Source organism: Lolium rigidum, chromosome 1 (assembly GCF_022539505.1).
Source record: "Lolium rigidum isolate FL_2022 chromosome 1, APGP_CSIRO_Lrig_0.1, whole genome shotgun sequence".
Taxonomy (NCBI): Eukaryota; Viridiplantae; Streptophyta; class Magnoliopsida; order Poales; family Poaceae; genus Lolium; species Lolium rigidum.
The window spans coordinates 17,866,217-17,894,073 of record NC_061508.1 but is presented as its reverse complement, the minus strand read 5'-3'; the positions used below and the strand labels follow the sequence as shown (position 1 = coordinate 17,894,073).

At 43.6% G+C, this 27,857-nt stretch overlaps 1 protein-coding gene across 1 annotated transcript; it reads left to right on the top strand.

Annotated features, from left to right (window-relative positions):
* Window positions 1-3,861: 3,861 nt before the first annotated feature.
* LOC124704667 (cycloartenol synthase-like) lies at window positions 3,862-18,625 on the top strand. Its single transcript, XM_047236940.1, has 18 exons — window positions 3,862-4,062; window positions 5,057-5,242; window positions 6,845-6,934; window positions 7,024-7,215; window positions 7,394-7,478; window positions 8,473-8,639; window positions 11,842-12,030; window positions 12,262-12,375; window positions 14,175-14,297; window positions 14,393-14,515; window positions 14,705-14,803; window positions 14,970-15,026; window positions 15,219-15,265; window positions 15,368-15,514; window positions 16,011-16,191; window positions 16,281-16,361; window positions 16,594-16,677; window positions 18,500-18,625. Exons 1-18 carry the CDS (start codon window positions 3,862-3,864, stop codon window positions 18,623-18,625), a joined length of 2,292 nt encoding a protein of 763 aa, XP_047092896.1.
* Window positions 18,626-27,857: the final 9,232 nt, after the last annotated feature.

The window sequence follows — 27,857 nt, the reverse complement described above, 5'->3', positions numbered from 1 at the left end:
CTCGATATTCTTTACGTACTAAACCATACTTGGAAATATTGAAGTCCGATATAAACGTATCGGATGACCTTGGAAATTTGCAGAAAGCTTCAGCAGAAGAGAACATTCGAGTAGTACAACTTGAGTCTACGCACGGTTGCAAGCATCCGTACCTAGACTCGGGGGCTACTCCCATCGGGAGCGCTGGACGCACACCCGATAGAAGAAGATGCTACTGTTACAAGGAGGTCAAGATTTGTCGATTGAGGCGAATATTCGACAGGAGGCATGCTTTTAGTCCCTGCCCGAAGTATCTTCGGCCAGTCACTCGGGGGCTACTGACGTGGGCATTACCCTTCGGGTAACTAATGTTACGCTACCTCTTGCGGCCCAACCAAGGGCCCATGAAGGCACTCGATGGCCAGGTGGGCCACTACGTCGGTTCCAAAGAAGAATTCTTTAAGAACAAGACAAGGAGACGAAGAATACAAGGAAAGTTTAGATCTAGGACTCTTTGTAACCTAGTCGTACCCGGACAGATCTCTCAAGACCTGGCTCCCAATATAAGGGCCAGGAGAGGGACTGCCGAGGACACACGCAATCATAGTAATCATAGCCATCGCAAGTCCAGAGCTAGGTCCGTGCAGAACTTAATCTCTCGACGAGATCATAGCCGATACCTTCGGCACCCCATTGTAACCCGATATTTTCATAATCAAGATCGAAAGGCAGGACGTAAGGGTTTTACCTCATCGAGGGCCCCGAATCTGGGTAAATCGCTCTTCCCGCTTGTTTGATAACCGATGTCTCGTGTCAGCCTACATGATTCCATCTACCCTAAGCCCCAAACGGAGGGCATTGCCGAGGAGTACCCTCGACACTTGGTCTTGGAATAAAGGTAATGGTATGAATTCTAATACAAATCCACAATAGCAATTGAGATCACAAGTGTGGTTGAATAAGAAAGGTATTGGTGATGGTGATGAAGATGCAGCAGTTGATGATGATGGAAATGATGTCTTTCCCTCCAATGATCCATGTAGCAGCACAGATTATGTCTTCTCCCAAGTTCCTCCTCTCGATATTTCTCAGAGGTGGTGTGTTTCGGTGTTTTCGGTGGCTGTGAATGTTGGATCTCTGATCCATCTGCGCGAGGTCAAAGTATTTGAAGAGGTGGAGCTCCTGGCGATGCGTACGAGCGGATGGTATGGGCGTGGTGCCTCGTACCGATGGCCTCTAAACCCTCTAGAGTTCCTCCTTGCATCCTCCTGTGGCCCAGGTGCATGGTTAAGTGCTCAAATGACTTTTATCACGTCAAAATTCCATAAAGTTGATATTTCTTTATTGATATTTCATCATTGCCTTAATATTTCGAGATCATGCTGAAACAAGAATAAAAGGTGCGCGAAAGCGTAGTGAAATACCAAAATCATGTTGCTACACAAGGATACTTATGTAAAATAAAAGGTTAAAAACACTCAAAAAATGCACTCATCAAGCCTCCAATTAAGTGGTGGAAGTGTGCCCCAAGCTTTGTGTAAGGCCCAGTTTTTGCCTTGAAGGAAATACCTTAGTGGAACCGTGACCTATGCCTTTGTGGCGAGGGTGACAGGAGAATAAGGTATGGCCTTCGTGGAGTTTGGTGTCTGGTATGCTACCACATCTTGGTCATGAGGCCTTTGTGTCATTGGTGTGCATCGTTCAACTGCACCTCAAGGTGAGGCCTCTTATGGCACTCGGGAAGCACTAAACCGCCGCACTTCTCCAACGGAGATTGGCACTCGCAAGAGTGTGAACTTCGGGATAAATCATGGTCTCCACGTGCCTCGGTTATATCTATACCTGAGCTCTTTACTTATGTCTTTATTTTGTGATAGCCTTCGTGTGCTTGAAGTTATCTATCTTGTTATCACGTAGTTTTTTGTCTTACTTGGCTTAAGTTGTTGGTGCAGATAGGTGAATCATAGTATATAGGTTTTAGGCTTGACAAAGTAAACGCTAGTTTTATCCCGCATTTGTTAAGTCCATCTCGTAAAAGTTTTAAACCGACTATTCACCCCCAACTAGGCGGCATCTGTGTCCTTTCAGAGATGCCAACGGCAAAGGCGACGACTTCAACAAGGTGACAACGCGAGATACCGCCATCGCCCTCCATGACAATATCTAGATCTCGATTTTCACCGGCAGCTACACTTCCCCAACTCACCGTCGGTACCACCAACCAGCCAACCATCTTCGGCAGAGGAGTACGCGATCATCGCCATGCCCGATCTCCTCATGGTGCGGATGAAGCACTGGATCAACCGGGTATCAACGTCGAACATCGAAGCGTGGGGTAAAGGTCGAGACACAACCGAGCACATATGGGCCTAGATCAGGCCCGCATGAACCACATCGCCATTGCCCGCACACCGTGCTCCTGGCCGTCGACAACCGCACCACAGCTGCAAGGTTAGCCGGTGAGCGGTGTCGTGCCACCAAGGAAGTCCGCCGAAAGCAGACCAGCAATCAAGGAAGTCCGCCGCTGTGCCACCAAGGCTTTGCTCGGCGACGCCTCCAATGATGACAGTGGAAGGGGACTTCATGAGGGGAAGGGTGCGAGGAGCAGCCACCCTGGCACGGCACGCCGCCGTGCGGGGGTGAGGGTTAGGCGAGGAGAGGGCTACCAAATTGTTAGACCTTAGATTCAAACTCTGGTGAGGTGGGAGTGCCATTGCCTTGAGAAGGGCATCCCTAGCGGGGCCCCTCAAACTGACAGAAAGTGACCGTTTGTTTCCGTGTGGTCGATAAATGGGTATGCACCCCACTCCAGCGGCCCAACGCAAAACGACAGGCCTGTCCGTAAGGACAAAACCACGGCCAACATTTGGGGTCGAAATGCGTCAGTGCGGATGCTGCCAGACACAGTGCATGACCGCTCCTCTCTGACTTGGGCCCGCCTAGCAGCGACTCATTTTGCTTCGTCTTTGGTGCACTCACCCTCCCTTGAAGAGTGGGAGTGCCCATTCGTCATGCACTTCGAGTTCGCCATCCACATCACCGAAGACCCCATCGGCCGAAAGAAAGTATAGGATAAGTTTGCGGAGTTTCTCGCAGGTCAGGAGTCGGCCTCCGTCAACCTATGGGGAAGACAGCTGCAGCGAGTGCTGGTGGCCCGTCGAGGTGATGTTTGACGGGGAAGGCAAAATATACCTTGATGCCATCTTCGAGAAATTTGCCCGCGCTCACAGCCTGGAGGTCGGATGCCTGCTGCTCTGCTGCTACGAAGGCGATGGCGACATGAGCGTCAGTGTGTACGACGACTCATGCTGTCGACTACCACTACGATGACCCAGGCAGAGACAGCGACGACTCTAGCGAAGGCAGCGATGGACAACTCTAGGTCTAGGGTGTTCTTTCTTTGTAGAGAATATGGCAAATGCCGGTTAAACCCACTAGTGCAGGTTTATGTATGTTCTTACTGCACACCCAACAATAAGAGGACATAGAGAACCTTCTAGTGTATCTAGTTTGGATGACTGGGTGTTCTTTCTTCACAGCGAAGAAGACGAAGGCCATCACAACACACTAATTAGGTTTCCTCTCCTTTTGTAATATTTCAAATTATGTATCAAAATATATCTTCTAATGTTTCAAATTATGTAATAAAAGCTATATTGTAATGTTTTAAATTATTTATAGAAAAAAATGTTTAGAAACTAAAAATATGTTGGGCCGCAAACGGACAATCATGGGCTCGAAGACCATTTCGGCATCCGTGCAGATGCCCTAGCCATCGGAAACCAAAGTCACGATAGATACTTCGAGTATATATATGCACCTAGCGAGCTGCTCCACATGACATCCAGCAATTAGCGAGGTCACGAGTTAATAAGATCGACCATGTGGAGACTAAAGGTCGGAGAGGGCAGCAGCAACCGGATGCTCCGGAGCACCAACGGCCACGTCGGGCGGCAGGTATGGGAGTTCGATCCTGCCGCGGACGACCCCGAGGAGGTTGCTGCCGTAGAGGCCGCCCGCCTCGAGTACGCCAACAACCGGCATCAGATAAAGAACAGCTCCGACCTTCTCATGCGGATGCAGGTCTACCTTTTTTCTCTTTTCATTTTGAGTAAATTCCAGCTTTTATGTACTTGCCCGTGCGTTTATAGAGTACTTTTAAACAAAAACATCCCACGACCTACATTTTACCCAAACAGAAATGACCCAAGGCAGCCCAATTCTCCACAGGCAGCCCACCTAAGCTAAACATTAATTAAAGAACCATGCTAGTATTTAGACATTGCAAATCCAAATTTTGGAACAAACTAAACATAAGGTAGCTTTGTTTTTTTTTCTTTCGCAAATACATCTAGCAAGCAGTAAAAATCATCAGCTGGCTTTGATCAATCTTTTTTTTGCAAACATATCTAGCAAGCAAGGGTAGGTAGCAATGTAGCATATCTAGCAGCTAGCAGTCGCTTCGGCCGTCGTGTAGTCGTTCCTGCCGTTTTCCTCCGTCATCGCCGCCAAGCTCGCTTCGGCCGACACCCACCGTCCAGCGAACCTTCTCACCTCGGCGTCGCGACCCTGTCCGTCTCCGACGCCTCTACCGCACCGGCCACACCCCGGTGAGTACCCCGGTCGAGGGCCATGGCTATGGGCACCACCGTCCTGGGAGGAGCAGCGCCAGCGATGGAGTCGCCTCTGCGCCACGCGTCGTCCACATCCCTGGCGGGTGGCGGCCTCCCCGTCAGCGCTAGGATCCCTCCTCGTCAGCGGTCGCCATGGATGCGACGCGCGACCCTTCTCGTGGGCCTCCCCATCTAGCTACTCCCTTCATCCCCAGAAGAATTTCTATGAATTATCTAGATTTAGATACATCTATATAGTAGTAAATAAAATTTACATACATCTAACTTTAGATAAGTTTAAGATATCTATTTATATACGGAGAGTATGATAAACGCAACAGGCATGATTGTAAATTTTACAGTATCTCATTATGCATGTTTATGCATGTCACCGACAACGTACTTGATTGCTTCGTAGCAGTAGCTGGTTCACGACACATTTTCTAACGTGTTTCATCCTACAGTTCGCCAAGTCAAACACGCTCAAGATGAACCTTCCTCCTGTCAAGCTACAAGAGCATGGGTCTCCCACCATAGAGGATGTACAGATATCTTTGAAAAGAGCAATCAGCCGTTATTCCACTCTGCAGGCACATGATGGGCACTGGCCGGGGGATTACGCCGGCACTTTATTTCTCTTGCCCGGCTTGGTAATTTCTGGTTCACTTTAAAGAGTTAACATTAGCAGGACACTAACTTGCTCTCTACTTGGAGTTTTATACACAAACTTGCAAAAGTGGTACCGTGGTACACAAACTTAAAAGTAAAGTTGATTTTGATGCATTAGTCTTCCGCTGCCAACAAGTATATAGCACATACACTACAGGAATGGCTCGAAACGCCGACGGTCTGCTCATACGCCTACGACCAAAAGTCGGGGCTGTCGGCGTAGGGGTGGCTTAGGCCAGCCCGCCAAAACGATCGTCGTCGTAGCAACGCCCTCGGCGTAGGAAACGCCACGCCAACGGCTGCTCACGACACATCGCGGGCCGTCGCCGTAGACCCGTGCATGCGGCTGACCAAAGTTAGGTCGTAATAGCGCGCTGTCACAGCGTCACAACTACACCGACGGTTTCCCTCAGCATAGTCTTTTTCCCTTTTTTCATTTACACCGACGGCCACCATCGGCGTAGCCTTGAACTTTTTTTTCCCTCCACACACACCGTGTGGATGGCTTTTTTAAGTTTCAACTGAATGGTAGAAAATGACAAAAAAATTAAAAAATAAAATCCTTCAGATGTCCATGTGTTATGTCATCTAGTAGCAAGAGAATTTAACAAAAATGCATTTCGACATTTTTTTGCAAAATTGCGTGTATCAGTAAAATGGCTTTTCTAGTTCAGAAAAAATGTATAATATATCAAAATGATCGTGGAAAAAAGTTACATCCGAATGGAAATATAAAAGCAGGAAGATTTTAGTTTTTGCTAGAAATTCAGGATTTTATATTTTTATGTTCTTTTAATAAATTAATAATTGCATCCTGCATAAAGACTATTATTACTAAACCATTGATGATAATCTAAATATATTTTTTAAAATTCAAAATAATAAAAAGTTGTGATACCACAGTCTAAGGGTTAATAGGATTGATATGATAGTATTATCAAAAATGTTTCGTTTCTTATTTGGAAGCTCAAATGTTAAGCGTGCGGCCAAATCACTGTCCGAGGAGTAGCAACTGCTGCCCGGGAGCACCATCCCCCGGCTTATTCTCACCGTACCGCAGCTGTTCTCGAAGCTGCACCGGCGCACCAAGGGCTTGCTTCTGGACGGCTACCTCCCAATGGCACCTACAGCTCGCGATGGAGGCGGTGCGAGAGACCAAGACCACGATCAGGTGCCCAAGAGCGGATAGTTCGTGTTCGACAATGCTGACCGGCGTCTCCTTTCTCTCCCCAATTCAGCGGCCGACGCGCTTGCGTGGGTACGCCGCAACATGGCAACCGCCAGACTCCGGCACCTGCTGGTGCTACGCGTGATTCCTGATTATTGGAGTGTTTTTTGCAAAATTGTCTGACGACGACATGTCCATCTTGGCACCGTTTCGGAGTACTGGATGGACATAGTATCAGATTGTCAAGTTTGTGTACCTTGGTACCACGCTTTGCAAGTTTCGATATGAAACTGCACCTACAGGACTACTTAGTGCACTGCTTCCGAATTAAAGAAACTCATTATATATTGTCATCTGCATAACTAGATCGCTCTGGTATTTTGTAGTATGCTCTAACAATAACCATCTTTTTCAGATTATAGCATTGTATGTGACTCAAGCACTGAATACCGTGCTGACATCTGAACATCAGAAAGAGATTCGGCGATATCTCTACAATCACCAGGCACGTCTACATGCCTTCAAAGGACAGTTGGTGAAAGCAAATATAGGCCGTGCCCATATGCATTCTCTGATAATATTAATTGTTTGTAGAATGAAGATGGTGGCTGGGGGCTGCACATTCAGGGAACAAGCACAATGTTCTGCTCTGTCATGAACTATGTGGCTTTAAGGTTGCTTGGGGAAGGGCTGGATTCAAATGGAGCCTTGCTGCAAGCTCGGAATTGGATATTGGTTCATGGAGGAGCAACATTAACACCATCTTGGGGAAAATTCTTTCTTTCGGTGGGTAACATAATCACAACGTTCAAATACATTTTAATATACATTTCCTTTCGCAATTGCTCTGCAAAGTGGAAAAGGTACATATGTGCAGCAAAAAATTATAGCTCCTACGTATGCTGGATTTTCAAAGTAGCTAGAGAGATCCCTTGTTCAATATTTACTAACGTTCCTGCTTTAGGTCCTTGGAGTATATGACTGGTCTGGAAACAATCCGATGCCGCCAGAATTATGGATGGTACCCCATTTCATGCCTATTCATCCAGGTTCGACACCTATATTATTGTTTCAATGGTTGGATGCCTATATTTGCTCCACCAGAACTAACTCATGGTTTTATCTTGTGACTACCTTTCAATTTTTACAATTCATTCATAAGAAAAAATAAATAATCAACCGTATTTAAATTTAATCATCATTTATTTCACTCCACAATCACTCAATCTACCATATTTACATCTCCCACTAAGGTCTCGGTGATAAATAGATTATTACTATAAAATCCGAAAAAAATAAGAAGTGTGATTTGAAAACAATCTCAGATAGTTCATACTAAATATTCAGGACCAGTGTATATCTCATTTGTGAGATAAATCCAACAAATATGTGATTGATTTTTTTGCAAATTCGTACACTCAAACAGTTCCCAATATATATAACATGCACAAACTATCCAATATCCAATCTAGAAGACTAAAGTCTATTTACAGTTAAATACTATTAGTCCATGGTGTACCATCTCTGGCAAAACATAGTGCTTGTTAGTTTTTGTCAAAGTTTTACCCATTATATAGAAAAATATCAATGTATACAATACTAAATACATACAACCGAAGTTGTCAGAATCGTGATTCTCAATTAGATAGGAACATCTATGGAAGGATCGCATATCAAAGGATCATAAATTTCCGAATCATAAAATCTTAGCTTCTACTTAGTGAAATCGTAGAGTTGTTCCACTCAATTTGGGTTGTAAAGTCGTAGAATCGCATAGTAGAATCATAATCCTGAAAACTATGCATACAACATGAAATTTTATTTTTAAGATAGTTCTAATACTATTTTAATTTTATGATCTAGATACTACATAGTGGTAGGTTCTCCTCATGCTTTGTTAAAGTATACAAAGTGTAACTTTGGCCAAAGATAATATGTATTATTCAGCAAAACTTGAATAGAAAAGGAAAGTAACGCATGGTGGACCAAACACACACTTTTCATTAACTCTGGTCATTTGATTATTTTCTCCCATATATGCAGGGCGCATGTGGTGTAATTGTCGATTGGTTTATTTGCCCATGTCATACCTATATGGGAAGAGATTTGTGGGTGCTACTACAGCGATTGTGTTAGATTTGAGGAAAGAGCTCTACAACGTCCCGTACGATGATATTAATTGGGATAAGGCTCGCAATGGATGTGCCAAGGTTTCAAACATACCCACTTGACCTATCTTTCAAATTCTGATGCTAATTTTTCTTTAGGTAGCCATGAGAAGAGTGTAAGTATTTATTTATTTGTAGAGCTCTTTTACGGTGATTGGCACGGAACCTTGGCACCGTCTAATCGAATCTAGGTTTCGTCTAATTTAATTTTTCGTGACCGTTGATTAAATTGGTAATAATTTTTGTGTAACTTCTATAATGCTTCAACAGTTCTAAACGATCGTTTTAGAAGTCAATTCGTCATATCAGAATCCGATAAAAAAAACTCCTCGTCCTTAGCCTATGAAAAGAAGGCCATGATGCTTGTACCGTGATTGATAAAACTAGAAGGCCATGATACTCTTGATGACTCACGAGCGTCCGCCGCCGCCCCTCCCCCGTTGCGGGGATCGCTGGAGAGTCACCTCCCCATCCTCTCCGTCACAGCTCCCTCTCTCCTTCATGGGATCGCCGGCGAGAAACTGGGCATCGGCGGCAGGCTGCGCCACCATGTACGACCACCAGGAGCATCCGCTGTGCGCCTAAGTGAGCACCATGCTAGATCAGCTCACGCATAACTGAGATCTTGATTGTTTTCTCATGCATAGCTGGTGCGCTAAGGTTACAGCAGTCAGGCGCCCCAAGGATGTAGCTGACCAATCTAACTTTCTGCCTGGTTTGCGCAAAACATGGGACCTGGTTACTGGTTATTCTTTTAGATCTAATATTTGATAATCCAGATTAGGCTAAGTCATTCTGGACTGTTTGATTAGTAGGGGATCGATTCTATATTATTTCTACTATAATATTAGTAGTTCTTCCTGGCCTGAGCAAAGATACAAGAGTAAAGATTAAAGCCTAATAAACAGCCATTCAACATTATCCCCGTTCTTTGCCGTAGAAATTAGAGCAAGATATACAGTTGAAAATTCAGGCTAAACCTGTCTTGCTTTGTTGTGCTATGCATAGACACCAAATCTACTGGCAAGTTATCAGTACCGCTTTGATATAACTGCAGTAAGATATTTTGAGGTAACCTTCCTTAGCTCTCCAAGAAGAACGTGCCAGACAATTTAGAAGTGTTATGTCACATGCTCCGCTCTTACATTAAAAGGGGAAAGGGTGCTAGAGAGCCTAAAAATAAACTTAACGAGAGTCTTTTCGACATAGGGCATAACTGGTACAGTAATAAGATGAGACAATCAGGTACTCCTTCCATTTCTTGACATCCAATGGACACCAGAACCAATGATTTTCAGTACACGTGCTAGTGGACTAAGTTCCAGCTTCACAGCACACATTGTAAAACAATCAATACTCTCAATGCAATGATCGGAAAATAGACCAATGTGAGAAAAGTACTGTGCACGACGGTTGCGGTAGAAAGAGCTGTACTCATGAACCTTACATACACATTTTATAAAAGACTACAACATCTTCAACCGTATTGGCCCACGAAATGCATTGAATAGCGATGATTGACAATAATTCATTGCAAATCATCCCTAGTTCATCCTCAATTTTTTTTCCTGGACACATTATCATCCAGCTAGCTCACCAACTGTCATATTTTGCTCAACTGAAGAAAGGATTCTTCATGATGCCCTTCTTCCACCAATTGTATTCTTAAAAACGAACTGAAAATGAATGCTTCTCTTCGACCCTCATATCCATATCCATCCTAGCAAGCTTCTTCATAAACTCCACCATAGCTGCTAGGAACAACAATGAATTAAGAACTATGAAAGTTAACTTTTGGATTATTGGAGGAACAATTCAAACTCAAGAACTAGTTGTTTCCAACCCAACTAACGGGAGATCAGATGATTTCGTTCTACTAAGCCTCTCACCATCAGCTTAAAATCATCATAATCATCAATGTGTCAACCTCTGCAGCTATTGTTGCTGTCAAGCAAAGAGAGCCTATTATGCACTGACGTCATGTTCTGCCCCATCTTGGTCCTGGCAGAATTGGAAGTACCTGCTAGCGTCCCTCTCTGAAACATCAAGCAACCACCCAAGGAGAGTTATGATTGTGCGAGTAAACACCACTTAATTAGTAATTTTATCACGAAATCTGATCTGGTCTAGTAGTAAGTACGTAGTATCCACTAGTCAATTCATTGAAGACGAAGCAAAATCTTGTTTGTCGAATTAGCATTTTCTTAGCGTGTGTAAATACAAGCTAGACCTGTAAGGCCAGGACAGGGTCGCCGTGCTCCTGGCTGAGGCCGTAGCTGAGCTTCTTGAACCGTGACATGATCTTGGCGAAGTGGAGAGCCTCCTGCCGCCCGTCGCGCTTCACCAACTATATCCCTGCCTCCCCTGACTTCCGCTGCTCAGGCAAGCCTTCCGTCGAACACGTCATGGGCACGGAGCGCAGAGGTCCAGGAATTGGGGAATCGAGATGAAGTAGCACCACCCAGGTTCCCCGCCTCCGATCCTGGATATAGCCCCGATCCCGGCAATCCCCGACGCCCGTCGTCCTTCCTCGCCTAGCGTAGGCGCACGACTTCGTGGTTCCGCGACGACAGCTATGTGGGAGACAGCCGCGTCGGTCATCGAGAGTTCACCGATAGGGTCGCTCGCCGGCAAGATTGGAATTACAATGTGAGCTGGCTGGTGGAGAGTGAGTGATCGCCGGAGAGAGGATTCCGTCGGACCTAGACTACCACAGATGATGAAGAGGGGCCAGTGCAAAAAATACAAGATGATGAACAGGGAGAGTGGATATAGTCAATTGCTTTAAGATTCGTGTTGTTTCATCGGAGGTTTCGGCCGATCAAAAGGACGCTTGTTTTTTATAATTTTCGTGAAATATATCTAAGGTTCCGGTCCCACATTTTTGGTTCCGTCAGATTGGTTCCGTCTATTTACCACCATTAGATCGAGATGGATGAACGGTTATTAAAAATGCCAACCACCCTAAAACTTGTATTATTTGTATTTCTTGTGTTTAATATAGTCTGGCTATACTAGTTATTTAAAAATCGCGAAAATCACAATTACGAACTTTCAAATATTCAAAAAAGGTCTGGATATAGTCAATGATGTATCCTACATGCGTGCAAAATCTTAGTAGGAGAGTCTATATATTCTGGGCTGATGACAAAACCTGACAAATTTCGAAGTTTTATTTTTTTGTATTGTTTACTTGACTCGAAATTGTGTCATCTAAATTTTAAAAACTTTAAATGCATCGTAGGAAGACCTCTATTATCCCCATTCACGGATGCAGGATATCTTATGGGCTTCTCTCAAGAAAATTGGTGAGCCAGTTCTTATGCACTGGCCTGGTAGCAAATTGCGGGAGAAAGCTCTGGAGACTGTCATGAAACATATTCAGTACGAGGATGAAACAACTCAATATATATGCATTGCTCCTCTGAACAAGGTAAAGAAGGGATTGCTTTCAGTATGCTCACAACCTTTTTTATTTAGATTATTCAACAACCTTTTTCAGTAATTAAGATGTGCATCCTAATTTTTCTTTGGTAGTTCATAAACTTCGTGATATCAAATTACTATTGAGTTTACTTTAGTACAATAAATTATTTCACTGTATAACAGGTAATTTATTTGTTTTGTATTTTTTTCATAACAACAACTGGAAACTTATAAGCAGACGTTGAATATGATATGCCGCTGGGTGGAAGATCCGAACTCAAAGGCATTCAAACTTCATACTGAAAGAGTATATGATTTCTTGTGGGTTGCGGAAGACGGCATGAAGATGCAGGTGTTCAAAAGTTCTTCTTTCATTTTATTAGAATTTGTTCATTGGGTCATTTATTAGCTTTTAACAAATGTTCAGGAAAAACAATACGGAAACACGTTTAATTTAAATAAAAATCTGTGTTCACATAATTTGTTCAATGATCTCCTCGGAGAAAGTGATAATGAGTTACTTGAATTGGAGATTGTGACTAATTTCAAGTTCTCTCAACTTTAATTTTAGGCCTATTTTTCATGTTTCCCCATAAAGGGTAGTATACTAATATAGGATTTATAAAATATACACATGACTTCTGTAACTACTACAAAAATTCAAGGGCTAGTATAAATATCAAATATGCACATAACTAAATCATTAAAAAGGAAAATATGGAAACCAAATATGACATGCAATGTCGTGTTGAAGCTACCGTACACTACATTTACTGCGAGAAAGCTACTTAGAAATTAACATATAAATGAAGGGAAGAACGATATGTGATCGCCACAGTTTCTAGATCTAACACTAAATTCCAATACATTGATGCAAATTCATCTTAGAGAGCAAATGAAAGATAATGCCTCCAACTAGGGAATGACAAATATATACCGCCATTGCTAAGTAGAGCCCATGGAGGCAGACTCATGCATTCTCACCCTGGAGCTCAGTGTCGGTAATCTAGGAGCACCGCCATAGTGAAGTAAACTTGTGGTGCCAACTACACTTGATGAACGGCTCCCCCAATCCTCTTAAACTTGAAAACATCAAACACAAACCAAATGTCCATATTCTCGCTCAAGGCTAACCTCACATTGGCTCCTCATATTCCTCTAGAGAAGACAATAAGGAGTCCTATCCATATCCTCAACTGTTGTGCTCGCCAGTGGCCTCCCATTAGCCACATTCTCGCTCTGCCACGAACTTACACCATTCATCCTCATTTCAAATTTCCCTTGCTTGACATGCAGAAATTGCACACAAAGTACGCTTCTCCGCGGAAGCAGAGCTAGTGTGGATAGACCACCAACCCCGCCAACTGCAGACTTTGTCCGGTGGCATCACCCTGTTGTCGAAGTGTGTATAAATGGATTGCACTATCCATTTCCATTAGTTTGGACTTTTAGTTGCGTTGACTAGTGCATGAAACTTTACTTGGTATCTGAGCCAGGGTGTCAAGTTTCGAATCCTAGCTTTCGCAATTTATCCTAAAATTATTTTTGCCTCCAATTATATCGATGCATAGGCCCTCCGAGAATGTTCTATTCACGTGTTAACTTTATCTTCTCCCGCCACATGGGAGAAGTGATGTTGAAGTGTGTATAGTGGATTGCACTAGCCTTTTTCATTAGTTCGAACTTTTGGTTGCATTGGCTACTGAGTGAAGCTTCATACCTCTGAAGGTGAGGGAATGTGATGAACATGGAATGGGAAGCTGAGGAAGAAGAACCATGAAGCCACACGAGTATTCTGGGTGAGACCACACTAGGGCGATCCACTTTTTGGAAAAAGTTGTAGCAGATAGTGCAATTCATGGAAAAAAGACATGTATAGTTTTTCCTACATTGCACATGATTAAGGAGTTGATAAATTTGATTAGGACAGTCTATAAGTCAAGTTACACTTATGATTTCTTTGGAAGTTTATGAATGCTAGCTTCGATGAGGCGGGAGGAGTGACATAAAAAAAAGGCTACGAAGTTAACACATCATAAATTTAAGTGCACTCATTTAAAACACTATCAGAATAGGTTTTGTAATCTTGTGATTTACAATAAACTAACACTAATGTGTTTCATAATTTTACTTTTGATGCATCATTTGTAGTGTTATAATGGTAGCCAGTTGTGGGATACAGCTTTCACGGTTCAGGCTATATTTGCCACCGGCCTCGAAGAAGAGTTTCACGAGACACTTAAGCTTGCCCATGACTATATCAAACGTTCCCAGGTAAATAAAAAAAATGCTAGTACATTATATTCTATTTGTGCAACACTGATCACTCCAGTACAATTACTCAATATGTCTATATGTTGTTTCTCAAGATTCGTGTGGACTGCCCTGGAGACCAAACCAAATGGTATCGCCATATATGTAAAGGTGGATGGGCGCAATCAACTGCTGATGAAGGGTGGCCTGTATCAGACTGTACTGCAGAAGCACTGAAGGTATCCCACTCTCATGATTTTTTTGTCGAGAATGCCAAGCATGATTTTTTGCATTCATCCCAACCGGTATGATGTGTAATTTAATTCAAGTCTATCTTCCGATGCATTTTTCAACTTTCTTACTCTAAGGAGTCTACAAACTCCTCTTGATAGTAAGGATTGTATTTAGAATTGGATTTCACTTTCCAGGTTTTGTTGCTCTTAATGAAGATTCCACCTGAATTGGCTGGTGAGCCTATGGAAACAAGCAGGCTTGATGACACAGTCAACTACTTGTTATCTTTGATGGTAAGGTTCTTCCAGTTCGAACCTCATTGTTTCCTATTTCCCTTTTTTGTTTCCTTCTTGCTAGGTCTAGTTTCCTCTCATACTTGCATTTGATAACAGATAGTCTCAGTTTATATCTACTAGGATGAGCGACATCACAGACTCTTACTCAATTATCCTTGCGCAGAACAACGATGGCAGTTACGGTGCATATGAACTAACAAGATCTTATGAATGGCTTGAGGTGAGTCTTACTAGGATCTTGGTTGAAAATGATTTCTTAAAGAGATGCACAAGGGACAAGTTCATTTAATATGATATGGAAGAAACACTTTTTTGTTGAATCTGTCAGATTAAGTCAAGATATACAAAAAAATTCAATTCTACCAGAGTTACTTTATGATGTCCTACTCATTATTATTATCAATAACTTCAGCTGCTCAATCCTTCCGAAAGCTTTGGGGGCATAATGATCGAGTATCCGTAAGCGACACTAGCCATCGAATATTTGGCTTCTTATCCTACTATAATATTATGTTAATTTATCAACAATTCAAGTTTATATCTTGCAATCTTGATTCACAGATATGTTGAGTGTACATCATCAGTAATCCAAGGTCTGGTGCTATTCAGAGAAACCTATCCCCAACATTGTCGCAGGGTAGAGATAGACAATTGTATCCAAAAGGCTGCCGACTACATTGAGAGCATCCAGCGGATCGATGGATCATGGTTAGTGCCCGCAATGAATCTAAATACTATGTATTATTACAGTTGTTTCATTAATAATTTCAACACATATGTTTTCTTACATAACCATTGTACTATTTTGTTTACGCATTGTGAAAGAAGACATTTTTTAACAGATAATTATGTTGACATAACATTATTCCATGGTCAGATGGATCATGTTCCATGGTTTTAGTTCTGTTTAGTTTACTTGAAGTTCCTCTTCTCATGTTCCTGGATTGCAAATAGAGTATGTAGTATAACGCATGTGTGCTATGTAAATAGGGGCAGATTAAGTAGTCTATAGCGTGCGTGCACGCTAAGGTTTATTACGGTAGGAGTTAGCTAGGATTAGAGCGGTAGGAGTCAGGATGGTACTAACGAAGTTAACACCTACAGTATCATTTCTTTGCATCATATCAGCTCGTACTTTTGTTACATGTACTTTAACATGAGCCTCTGTATCATAAGAAACTTTGTTTTTAATTTTCCACTGTAGGTATGGTTGTTGGGGTATTTGTTTCACCTATGGTACGTGGACCGGGGTGGCAGGACTGGTTGCGGCCGGTAGGACGTACGAGAAAAACCAAGCAATCAGAAAAGCTTGTGAATTTCTGTTATCCAAGGAGTTACTCCCGTCAGGAGGTTGGGGAGAAAGCTACCTCTCGAGTCAAGACAAGGTGAATTAGGTTCTTCCTCTATGGTTTTCATATCTTAGTCTTCTAATTAAGAATGGTTTTGTGTTTAATTAGCATGCTTTGCAATGTAGGTTTACACCAATCTTGAAGGCAACAAGGCCCACGCAGTAAACACAAGTTGGGCCATGTTGGCGCTGATTGAAGCCGGACAGGTCAATTTCCTTCTAGTGCATGTCCTTCTATACTCAGGCAATATATAATATTGTGGACTGGTAATGTCACTTGGGGACTGGTAATTGTGCACAGCCAATATATAATATTCCAAACGTACATAACTGCATAGGAAACTCCAGTAATCCATGTAACAAGCATCATTCTTTTATTGACTTGGTTGTATGCTGAGTTGCTGACAATACAATGTGCGTATGTTTTCCGACTGAGCAGGGTAAAAGAGATCCTGCATGTCTACATAGAGGAGCCAAGGTTCTGATTAATTTCCAGTTGTTGGATGGAGAGTTCCCTCAGCAAGTAAGTCATATATTGGTTGCACCTTCGTTTTTTATTCATTTGCAAGGAAGTCATGTACTTCCTCCGATCCAAAAAAATATATCGGAAGCGGCCATTATACAAAAAGAAAAAACCCGGATAGTGAGCGGCTCTGCGCGATTCCCTGCATGCTGCATCTGCATGGGCCAAGACTAACGATTCCCGGAAAATGATTCCTGCATGCTCGCGCGCATTGTGCGCATTCCCGTGGTGCGCGCTGCACTTTTCCAAATTAAAGAGGACTTAATAGTAAAACGTAATTTGCATGCCACTTCCGACATTTTTTTAGGATCGGAGGGAGTACTTTTAAGGGTAAACCGTACTACGATGATACATCTACAGGAAAATAATGATGAAAAACTTATATAGACTTCATCCATAAAAGATGCAACTAGCTAGTACTCTATTTCTATATAACAAGATCCTAGTTATTTTTGTGAAAATTCCACCAACCTATTAATAATCATCAATAGTAGTACAAATAATCCAAAATGTAATAGAAATTATAAATAGGTACTCGGACCACCTAGCGGCGAACACCTAGCGGCGGTTACAGACACTAACACAAGCAAAAAAGGTGCGAGGACGGTGGCATGACGGAGTAAAGGAAGTTGTCCACAGACACGGCGTAGTACAAGTTGTCCACGGGTTTATATATAACGGCGGCACGACGGAGTCTAGGACAACTTGTACTATGTCTCTTCCATGTCATAAAGTTTTTGTGCTAAAGCTTTTCATAATAGAGCTTGTTGTACTAGACGGACGGAAAATTGTCATGCTAAGGCCATAAGGGACTAGCGCACCAGAGAAGAAACCATCACCAATTTGGATAAACGTAGATCGGAAGAGACTGGCATGGAACCACACCAATGAATACGAAAACCAATCGGATCCCGAGAGATTCACAAGGAAAATGACTTCACATGTCGTCCGCAACGCTAGATGCACCACCGCAGCGTGGATATGGTGGAGAGGGCCTTATTAATTGTGACTTCAGGATGTAGCGACCGTCTCAACATCTAAAAAAACATAAAAAAGAAGCTAAATAAAGAACGTAAATTCCCCACCAGCAAGGTACCATGATCCGCCACACCTCCAAGGCACTAAAGCCACTAGAGACGGAAAGGACCGACGGTGTCGCCGGCGAGGAGAACGGAACCCTATATTGGTTTGTGGCTGCCACCTACTAGTCGCATCTAGCTGCTCTCATGTACCGGTTCGGATCCAGGTTAATTAGTTAACATATCGAGGATATCTTGGTAACCGAGAACCAACCTAGGGTTGGGTGGTTAAGAGGGTGGTTGTACCTCTAGCCCACCAGAGTTTAAATCCCAGATGTCATCTCATAAAGGTGAAATATTCATTCAGTGGGAGGTGGTGTTCCCGTCAACAGCGAGGCGCTAGTGGTGACTTCGTCAATTTCAAGATCCAATCCGCCGGCTCGGCCTTCCGGAGATGCTCATAGGGTAGGGTGCGCGTGCGTTCATAGAGATGAGTGTATACGCGTATATGTGAGCGTCTACGTGTGTACTGCGTTTCTCAAGAAAAAAAGGATATCTTGGTAACCTCCGACGTAGGGATTACAAAGGGCTCGGCGCTAGCTTGTGTTCTGTTTGGCAACGTGGCATGCCATGTCTTTTTCATTCTTTTTTTTGCCGGGTTCAGTAGATTTGTAATAAGTTGGTTGTATGTCACCTTAGTTGTGAGGACTCCGGGGTTAATAAGGCTTCCATTTTCTAAAATGGTTGGCAATATTATATTCTAATTCCATCAATTAACATTGTCATGTTTACTCACTTGACAGGATATTATAGGAGCTACCAACCACAACCTCATGCTCAGTTACAGCCAGTACAGGAACATCTTTCCTATCTGGGCTCTTGGGGAGTATTATGGCAAAGTGCTGGAAGCACAAATGGGTACCCGTTAAATGTAGGTTGAGAACACATCTTTGTGTTGTCCTCTTCAAGTTATCTAGAGACTGACAAAAAAATAGAATGTTAAGAATATTGTTCTATGTTTCTTTCTATTAATGAAGTATATTATATTACTAAGAGATAACGATCTTACATCCATGCAGTGGGCTGGAGATGTGTTCCCGACAATTAGCGGGAGGCCTCATGTGACATCGTCAATCTTGAAGGAATTATTTGTATTCGTACGTGTGGTGGTGGCACGTGTGCAACTATATTCTAATCGGTACTTTTGAGAATACAAGAATTCAGTCATGTCTATATTGGAGATACGGTCTATCAACCGTTCTCCAATATGATTAGCTTGCAACATGTATATAATGAACAAACATTGTTCCAATCAATAACAAATGGGACATACTATATAACTCATGATGCTCTCTTAATTTTCCTTACTTTACGTTCTAAATGAAACTGTCTAAACTTTGAAATATTGTACTCCATCCGTCCTAGAAAAGGATATTGTGGATTTATCTGAATTTAGATGTATCTATACATACTAAATTTTGAGCAAATAAGGGATATCATTTTTAGAATGGAGGGAGTACTAAACATATGACTACTAGAGTACATGCTCTATTACAAAGCTAAAGTGAAGAGCAGCCTCGTGGAAGTTGCTGCAGTTAAATTCAGCCTCGTCAATTTCATGCATTGTGTTGTTAATTTTTTCTTCGGAGATGTTATATTCAGAGGATGGAGTGCATCCACTTATTGATGTAACTAGTGAAAGATTGCTGCACTAGCCAATTGAATCAAAAGTTCGAACTGATGGAAAGAGACTAGGCAGTGTATTTATATTCAACACTCCCTCTCACGTCTAGGCTATTTTAGTCCTTGGAGTGGGTTCGGTGCGTGCCGCAGAATTTCTTTCTTTTGTTTTTAAAACTACGTGAGCAGGGTCTTGAACTTGAGACCTCTTGGCTCTGATACCATGAAAGATTGCTGCACTAGCCCGAACTGATGGAAAGAGACTAGGCAGTGTATTTATATTCAACAACTAGGAAAGTTGTAGAAACAGCACGTCAGGCCCTTGGCTGTTAGACTACCACAATATATGTGTTATCTGAAATACTATAGAAGTCTTGGTGTGAAAGCATTGATCAAGAAACATACAACTGCCAGTGTAGCCTCATGGTTCAGATTTTTTCCACTGCCCATAGGTATCGCTGAAAAAAGTAGAGCGATTTCCTTGCAACAAATACACAAGACAGTTATTCTTGCTTAATAGGGATCTCAATTGCGGGAAGAAGAGACAGAAGTGGATAAGAGTCAAAATCCTCTATGGGGAAATCAAAAGAATAAAAGTGTTTAACCACTAGATGCATCTGAGTCATCTGAATACTCCAGCATTAAAGAGAGATCAAATGATTGCTGGGAATGTTGAACTAAAGAATATGAAAGATCCTAATATCATTCATTTTCATTAATTATCAGTAGACTAGATGAGATCTGAGTGCGCTGCCACCGGCAATCACCCCTGAGGCGGTGCTCCTTCCTTCCCTCAACGTCGAAAGGGAGCTGGTCATGGATCTGGGCACTCAGTCGTGGCGTAGGAGGGTGACGTATCACTCCCTCCTCTCCCATCGACCTCCGACGCGCGTGGATCATGGATTTCTCTACCTTCGCCCTCAAGGTCTTTGCCTCGTTCTCCTGGATTCTGATGGTGTTACCGTGGACGCTAGATTTCTCCGCCGAGATGAATCTGTCTCCCAAGTGAATGGATCGGTAGCGTGAAAAGAGGGGGGTGAATGGTCCCTACTCAATTTTTATGTATTTTTCAGTTTTATGTGCGACGCGGAAGTAAAGGTGGTAACTTTGGCAACTACGGTGAACCTAGTATGATGCTATGTGATGCAACAAGTAAAGGAACCGATAAGGGACTAAGAGAGAGGGAGCGGGACAACCAGGGTAGCGAAGAGGAGACGTGATGTGTTTCCCGCAATTCCTCCCACAAGAGGGAGTATGTCTGCGTTGAGGAGGTGTGGACCACAAAGGTCCAACGGCCACACATGCCTCATCTTCTTCCTCGAGGAAACCCCACGAAGGAGCTTTCCCTTCTCCACTAAGTAGTCGGTCCAGGCGGCGGTTCCTTCACAAGGTTGGGGCGAGCTCCACAACACCGGAGGCTTCCAACACCCAATGAGGCTAGCACAACTCCAAGCTAGCCTCCATAGGAGCACATCTCCAACAGATCCCACAATAGGAACCCTAACATCAAGATCCACTAAGGACTAGGTGGTATTGGAAATCTTTCTTGGTAGAACTGTAGATCGGGGTCTCCTCCGCCAATCCTCAAAGTTTGAGCATGATTGGTTGGATGGGGAGGGAGATCCTCAAGGTTTTGAGCTCAGCAACAATGGAGGAGAGAGAGAAAGCTTAGGTCGAGCTAGGGAAGAAGGCCCCCTTTTATAGGGGACCCCAAATCCAACCATTATGCTCAGTTCCCGCATGGCCTATACTACCGCTCCTGGGAGCAGTACTACCGCTCTGGGTCTGAGATTGGCATGCAGCACTGACACGTAGAGCTCAACCGGTACTACCGCTTCAGGTACCGCTGAGCTACCGGAAGGGTCTCTGGAAGCTCTGGACTCCTCCCGGTACCATAGCGGTACCAGGGCGGAAGTGCCATATCTTGCATGACCGGTACTAGACCGGTACCTTGTCGGAAGTACCGCTTGGGAGCGGTACTACCGTTCAAGGTACCGTAAAGGTACCGGCATGCCTGCTGCTAGCCATTCCCTCGTGCGGTGCATCAGTACGAGTGACCGGTACCAAGGATATCGGTACTACCGCTCTTGGTACTGGTACTACAGGGCATGCTGGATCTGCTTTCTCTTTTCCTCTCCAACCATGTCGCCTCGCGACACACACACAAAACCAAAAAACCTAACAACTACTCTTAAGGCTTCCGATCCTGAGGTGTTCAGCGAGGGCACCATGCACCTGCAAATCTTTTCAAAGCAACTATGCACACGGTGGTACTGGTACTACAGGGCATGCTGGATCTACTTTCTCTTTTCCTCTCCAACCATGTCGCCTCGCGACACACACACAAAACCAGAAAACCTAACAACTACTCTTAAGGCTTCCGATCCTGAGGTGTTCAGCGAGGGCACCATGCACCTGCAAATCTTTTCAAAGCAACTATGCACACGGTGAAATTCATTCGAGTGTTGTTATCAAACACACAAAACACTATGGATAGATTTATCTCTTTCAATCTCCCCCTTTTTGGTGTTTGATGACAACACAAGAATTTGCAATGTAGCACAAGTGTTATGGTAAGATTCTAGATTTGTAAAATATAGACGGAGCTCCCCCTAGACGTGTGCATAGTTTGAATATGCATTTGAATACAAATGCACAACGTCCTAGGAACATAACTCCCCCTAGATTTTACAAACCAAGCACATATACAACAAGGATATATGACATTGTATATATAGCATATGCACAACTAGAGGCAATACATTATGATACACGGAGTTTGAGTGCATGAGTCATACCTTTGCCTTGAGAAAACCCAAACTCCAACAATTATGCTTCCAAATAGATGGTGTAGCCACTAGAGATGAATACAGAAAACCAACATAGGCTACCATAATAAGTTTTATTACAAACCGAGAGATCCACGAATAGAATAGAGTATCAAAGTATCAAGAACGAATAAAGTTCACGATAATTAGGATAAAATAACTAGGGATAAAAAGTGATGCCAAGGCCAAAAATACCAAAATTAGCACCAAGCCCTTGGCATCCCCATGCAAATTCCCGTTCCTAATAGAACAACTTCTCCCCCTTTGGCATCGGAACACCAAAAAGGAAAAAAGAAGCATGCTAGCGGCCCAAGAAGATCACTCGTCGTCATCATCATCCTCATCGTCATCCTCGTCCTCATCATCATCATCCTCATCCTCTTCACCTTCGTCTTCATCCTCCTCTTCATCCTTACCTTTTCATCATCATCTTGAACTTGTCCTTTTCCATGAGGTGGTGGATAAGGGTGTGTCCAATTCCTCTCGGGGATGGAGTCTTCTGAGCTCGTCCACTTGTGGTTGGATTTCCACTCCTCGGGAGGGGTGATGATGTCCTCGGAGCCATCGGAGATGGGGATGTTCATATGAGCCATCATGGCCTTTTGGCGTTGACGGATCTTCTTGTTTTGCACATGGGCGTCATACATCCGGTCTTGGAGGTCTTTCTTGAAGCAAAATGACTTCTTCAGACGTGCGGTGAGCTTGGCAAGCCACCCCTTGGTCTTGACGGATTGAGGAACATAGTCGGAGTTATTGTTATCGGCCTACTCATCTTCCTTGTCCTTGGGGCATTGGGGCCAAACCTTGGCTTCCAGTGTGTCTTGACAATGAGGCTGCACACATGGTGAGTGGTGATGATGCCACATTGAGTGAGGAGGTCTCCACGTCTAGCTTGTTCCCACTTGAGGAAAATCAATCTCATGATGTAGGGGGCATATTGGGGAAGCTTGCGAAGGAAAGCACAATCACACATCTCATGCCATATATAGTCCATGCAATCCAATTGCTTGCCGTTGTCTTGGTTCTCTTGAGTGAGCACGAGGAGGTTGACAATAAAGCCATGAACTTCATCTTGATTGGTATGCTTGAGGTTGATGGTGTTGCGGTAGATGCAGTTCATGATGTCATAGGTGGGAAGGAGTTCATATGCACTACTTCAAAGCGCTCGCCCGGGGATGTAGAGATTGACCATCTTGTCCTTGCTCATGAGCATGGGGTGATGATGAACCCGGAAGGAGTTGAGATCGTTATGAGAAAGTTGGTAACCAAGTCCATGTGCAAACTCTTCCCAAGTGGCTCTCATGACATGCTCCTTGGTCATCCAAGCGAGAGAGCGGTCTCCATTTTCATTCACTTTAAACACCACGGTGGCATAGAATTGACATATGATCTCCTTGGAGTATGGGTGGTTGAAGGACATCAACGGAACAAGCCCAAGTTCTTCACATATGGCCTTTGCTTTGCCAAAGTATTCGGGAATCGAGTCTAGCTTCTCCATTCTTATTGAACATTGAGGGCAACAAGCAAACTCCTTTTTACCATATATCTCGTTGTAGATCCTCTCTTGAGATTGGTGATAGAAGTAGGCATTGGGGCATAATCGAGTATTCTTTTCCACCAAGTATGGATTAACCTTGCGGACTTCCAAGAATTGGTTCTTGGATAACTCATCCATACGCTTGACGGGTCCCCTTTTGTTTGTCTTCTTGGCTGCCGTTGTGGCTGCTCGTTGACGCTTGGTGGTTCTTGGAGAGATGATCTCATCTTCTTCATCCCGTGAACAGCGAGAGACGGGAGGATTCCTTGAATTTGGAGCACGTGGCTTCGACAAACCTGTGAATAGCAGAGATTGTACAGAGAATAGGGTTTAAGTGCACAAGCCCTGGAGTTGCAATGCATAGGACACTAACAAGCAACATGTGTGAAATTTTGCACAAAGCGGTAGTACCGCAACCAGGTCCGGTAGTACCGGTTCGAACCAGTAGTACCGGTCAAGAATGACCGGTACTACCGCTCGAGCACAACAGTTCTAGATCGAGGTTTGGTCCATGGCATTGAGATCCAAACTTCACAAGATGTTGCTAGCTTGTATCACTACACATGGAAAAGCCTTCTAGGATGAATCTCCACCAAGAACTCCAACAAACCCTAGCCTATTCATCTAGGGAATCCAACAAACCCTAGAGAGGGAGGTTCGAGTTCATACCGGAGGCCATGGCGGAGAAGAAGGTGTGGAGGCTTCTCCACGGAGGAGATCTGGTCGGGGATGGCCGGAGGAGGAGATCGGGCCCAATCTCCTCGGAGTTCTTGAGCCTTGGGCGCTGAGTTTGACTTGAGGTGGGTGGGGGGAAAGTGATGGGTTGGGAAGATCCAGCCCGACCCGGTACCTTAAGTCAGACTCGGAAGCGGTAGTACCGGTCGCGAAAGCGGTAGTACTGCTTCATGGTACCTGACCGGTATCTCAGGCGGTAGTACCGCTCCAGGGCAAAATCCTGATAGTCGTCAGGACACTGCACATGGGCGATAGTGCCGGCCTGACCACCGGTAGTACCGGTTGCCAAATTTCAAGAACCCCAGATTTTGGCGTAGACTTGTGCTTTTAGACGGAATGGCTCAAGAGGTAGGAAATGGCTTGGGATTAGAAGAAGGAACTGGTAAGGTACTATTCAACTAAGTTTGCAAGAGATCAACATGAAAAGCCAAGCTTGGGTGAATCTTCCAAAAAGAAACACAAGAAAAGAGAACAAAAACCAAACATCAAAGAAAGCAAAAGAACTTCAAAGAAAATCAAGAAGAACCAAAGAGAACACAAAACTCCTCAAGGAGGAGGTTGGTGGCCTAGGCCACCGTGTAAGAGTATAATAGCATGAGTTCGCATAGATCTATCTAGGACTCACAACTAAGATTCAACATGAAGCTCATTAGTCACTTGATTGACAAATAGAGTATGATTTTGATTTCTTTATGCATTATGGGGGGGAGGATGGCTCAATAAGTTTAAACGGCACCCCCTATGTTCATGAATGTTTTCATCAAGACATTAGTTAAAGAGTCGTATGTGTGCATGAAGGTCAAGCAAAGTTCGACGGATCTATGATATTAAGCTCATGCCTCAACTCAATAAATCTCTTCTCATCCAAGGGATTAGTGAAGATGTCCGCCAATTGCTCCTTAGTGCCAATGAAAGATATAACAATATCGCCTCTACCAATGTGATCCCGAATGAAGTGATTCCGTATCTCAATGTGCTTTGTCTTGACATGGAGTACCGGATTGTAGGCGATCTTGATGGCGCTCTCATTGTCACATAAAAGAGGGACCTTGCTATAATCAAGTCCATAATCCCGCAGGGTTTGCCTCATCCATAAAATTTGAGCACAACTACTCGCCGCGGCAACATACTCGGCCTCCGCTGTAGAGACTGAGACACAATTTTGCTTCTTCGAGTACCAACACACCAAAGATCTCCCAAGGAAGTGACAAGCACCGGATGTAGACTTCCTATCAACCTTGTCTCCTGCCTAATACGAGTCGGTGAATCCACACAAAGAGATGTCCGTGTCCCTTGGGTACCATAGGCCAAAGTTCGGGGTATCAACCAAATACCGGAAGATCCTCTTCACCGCCATAAGGTGGTTTTCTTTCGGATTTTCTTGAAACCGTGCGCACATACCAACACTCAACACGATATCCGGACGGGAAGCACAAAGGTAAAGAAGCGAACCTATCATGGAACGGTAGAGCTTGTGGTCCACCGTCTTGCCGGTCTCATCAAGGGTGAGTTGGCACTTCAAGTGCATGGGAGTCCCAATACCGTTGGACCATTCATGTTGAAGATCTTGAGAATATCTTGAAGGTACTTCGCTTGATTGATGAAGGTGCCTTGACGCATTTGCTTGATCTCAAATCCAATAAAGTACTTGAGTTCCCCCATCATCGACATCTCGAACCTATCGGTCATCAACTTAGCAAACTCATCTTTAAATACATGGTTAGTAGCCCCAAAGATAATGTCATCTATGTGTAGAGTTGGCATACGAAGAGTTCCCCATTGACCTTCTTAGTAAAAAGAGTGGGATCAATTTTCCCCACTTTAAAACCACAATCTACAAGTAGCTCACGTAGGTGCTCTGATACGTTGCAAACGTATCTATAATGTTTTATGCTCCATGCTTGTTTTACACCAATTTCTATATGTTTTATCTATACTTCGTGGCACTTTCATGCATTTTCCGGAACTGACCTATTGACAAGATGCCACAGTGTCAGTTCCCGTTTTTTTTTGTTTTTGTATTTCAGAAAAGTTATACAGGAAATATTCTCGGAATTGTACGAAACAAAAGTCAAACCTCTATTTTTCCCGACACGAAGACGGAGTCCAGAGCAGAGACGGAGGAGGGCCAGGAGGCAGCCTCACCTGCCCTTGGCGCGGACCCCTGGCCGCGCCATGGGGTGGTGTGGGCCCCTCAGGCGCCCACCTACCTGTTGGAGATATGCCCAAGAGGCAATAATAAAATGGTTATTATAATATATCTTTGTGTTTATGATAATGTTTATATACCATGCTATAATTGTATTAACCGAAACATTGATACATGTGTGTTATGTGAACAACAAAGATTCCCTAGTAAGCCTATTGTATAACTAGCTTGTTGATTAATAGATGATCATGGTTTCGTGATCATGAACATTGGATGTTATTAATAACAAGGTTATGTCATTATATGAATGATGTAATGGACACACCCAATTAAGCGTAGCATAAGATCACGTCATTAAGTTATTTGCTATAAGCTTTCGATACATAGTTACCTAGTCCTTTCGACCATGAGATCATGTAAATCACTTATACCGGAAAGGTACTTTGATTACATCAAACGCCACCGCGTAAATGGGTGGTTATAAAGGTGGGATTAAGTATCCGGAAAGTATGAGTTGAGGCATATGGATCAACAAAGGGATTTGTCCATCCCGATGACGGATAGATATACTCGGGCTCCTCTCGGTGGAATGTCGTCTAAAGTCTTGCAAGCATATGAATAAGTTCATAAGAGACCACATACCACGGTACGAGTAAAGAGTACTTGTCGGGAGACGAGGTTGAACAAGGTATAGAGTGATACCGATGATCAAACCTCGGACAAGTAAAATATCGCGTGACAAAGGGAATTGGTATCGTATGTGAATGGTTCATTCGATCACTAAGTCATCGTTGAATATGTGGGAGCCATTATGGATCTCCAGATCCCGCTATTGGTTATTGGTCTGAGAGAAGTCTCAACCATGTCTACATAGTTCACGAACCGTAGGGTGACACACTTAAGGTTTGATGTCGTTTAAGTAGATATGGAATATGGAATGGAGTTCGAAGTTTTGTTCGGAGTCTCGGATGGGATCCAGGACATCACGAGGAGTTCCGGAATGGTCCGAGAATAAGATTCATATATAGGAAGTCATTTTCTAGGTTTGAAAATGATCCGGTATTTTCTTCCGGAAGGTTCTAGAAGGTTCTAGAAGAGACCGGAAGAAATAAGGATGGAAGGTGGAGTCCCAGAGGGACTCCACCCACCTTGGCCGGCCAGCCTAAGGGAGGAGGAGTCCCAAGTGGACTCCCCACCATGGTGGCCGGTGACATAGGCATCCCCAATGGGCC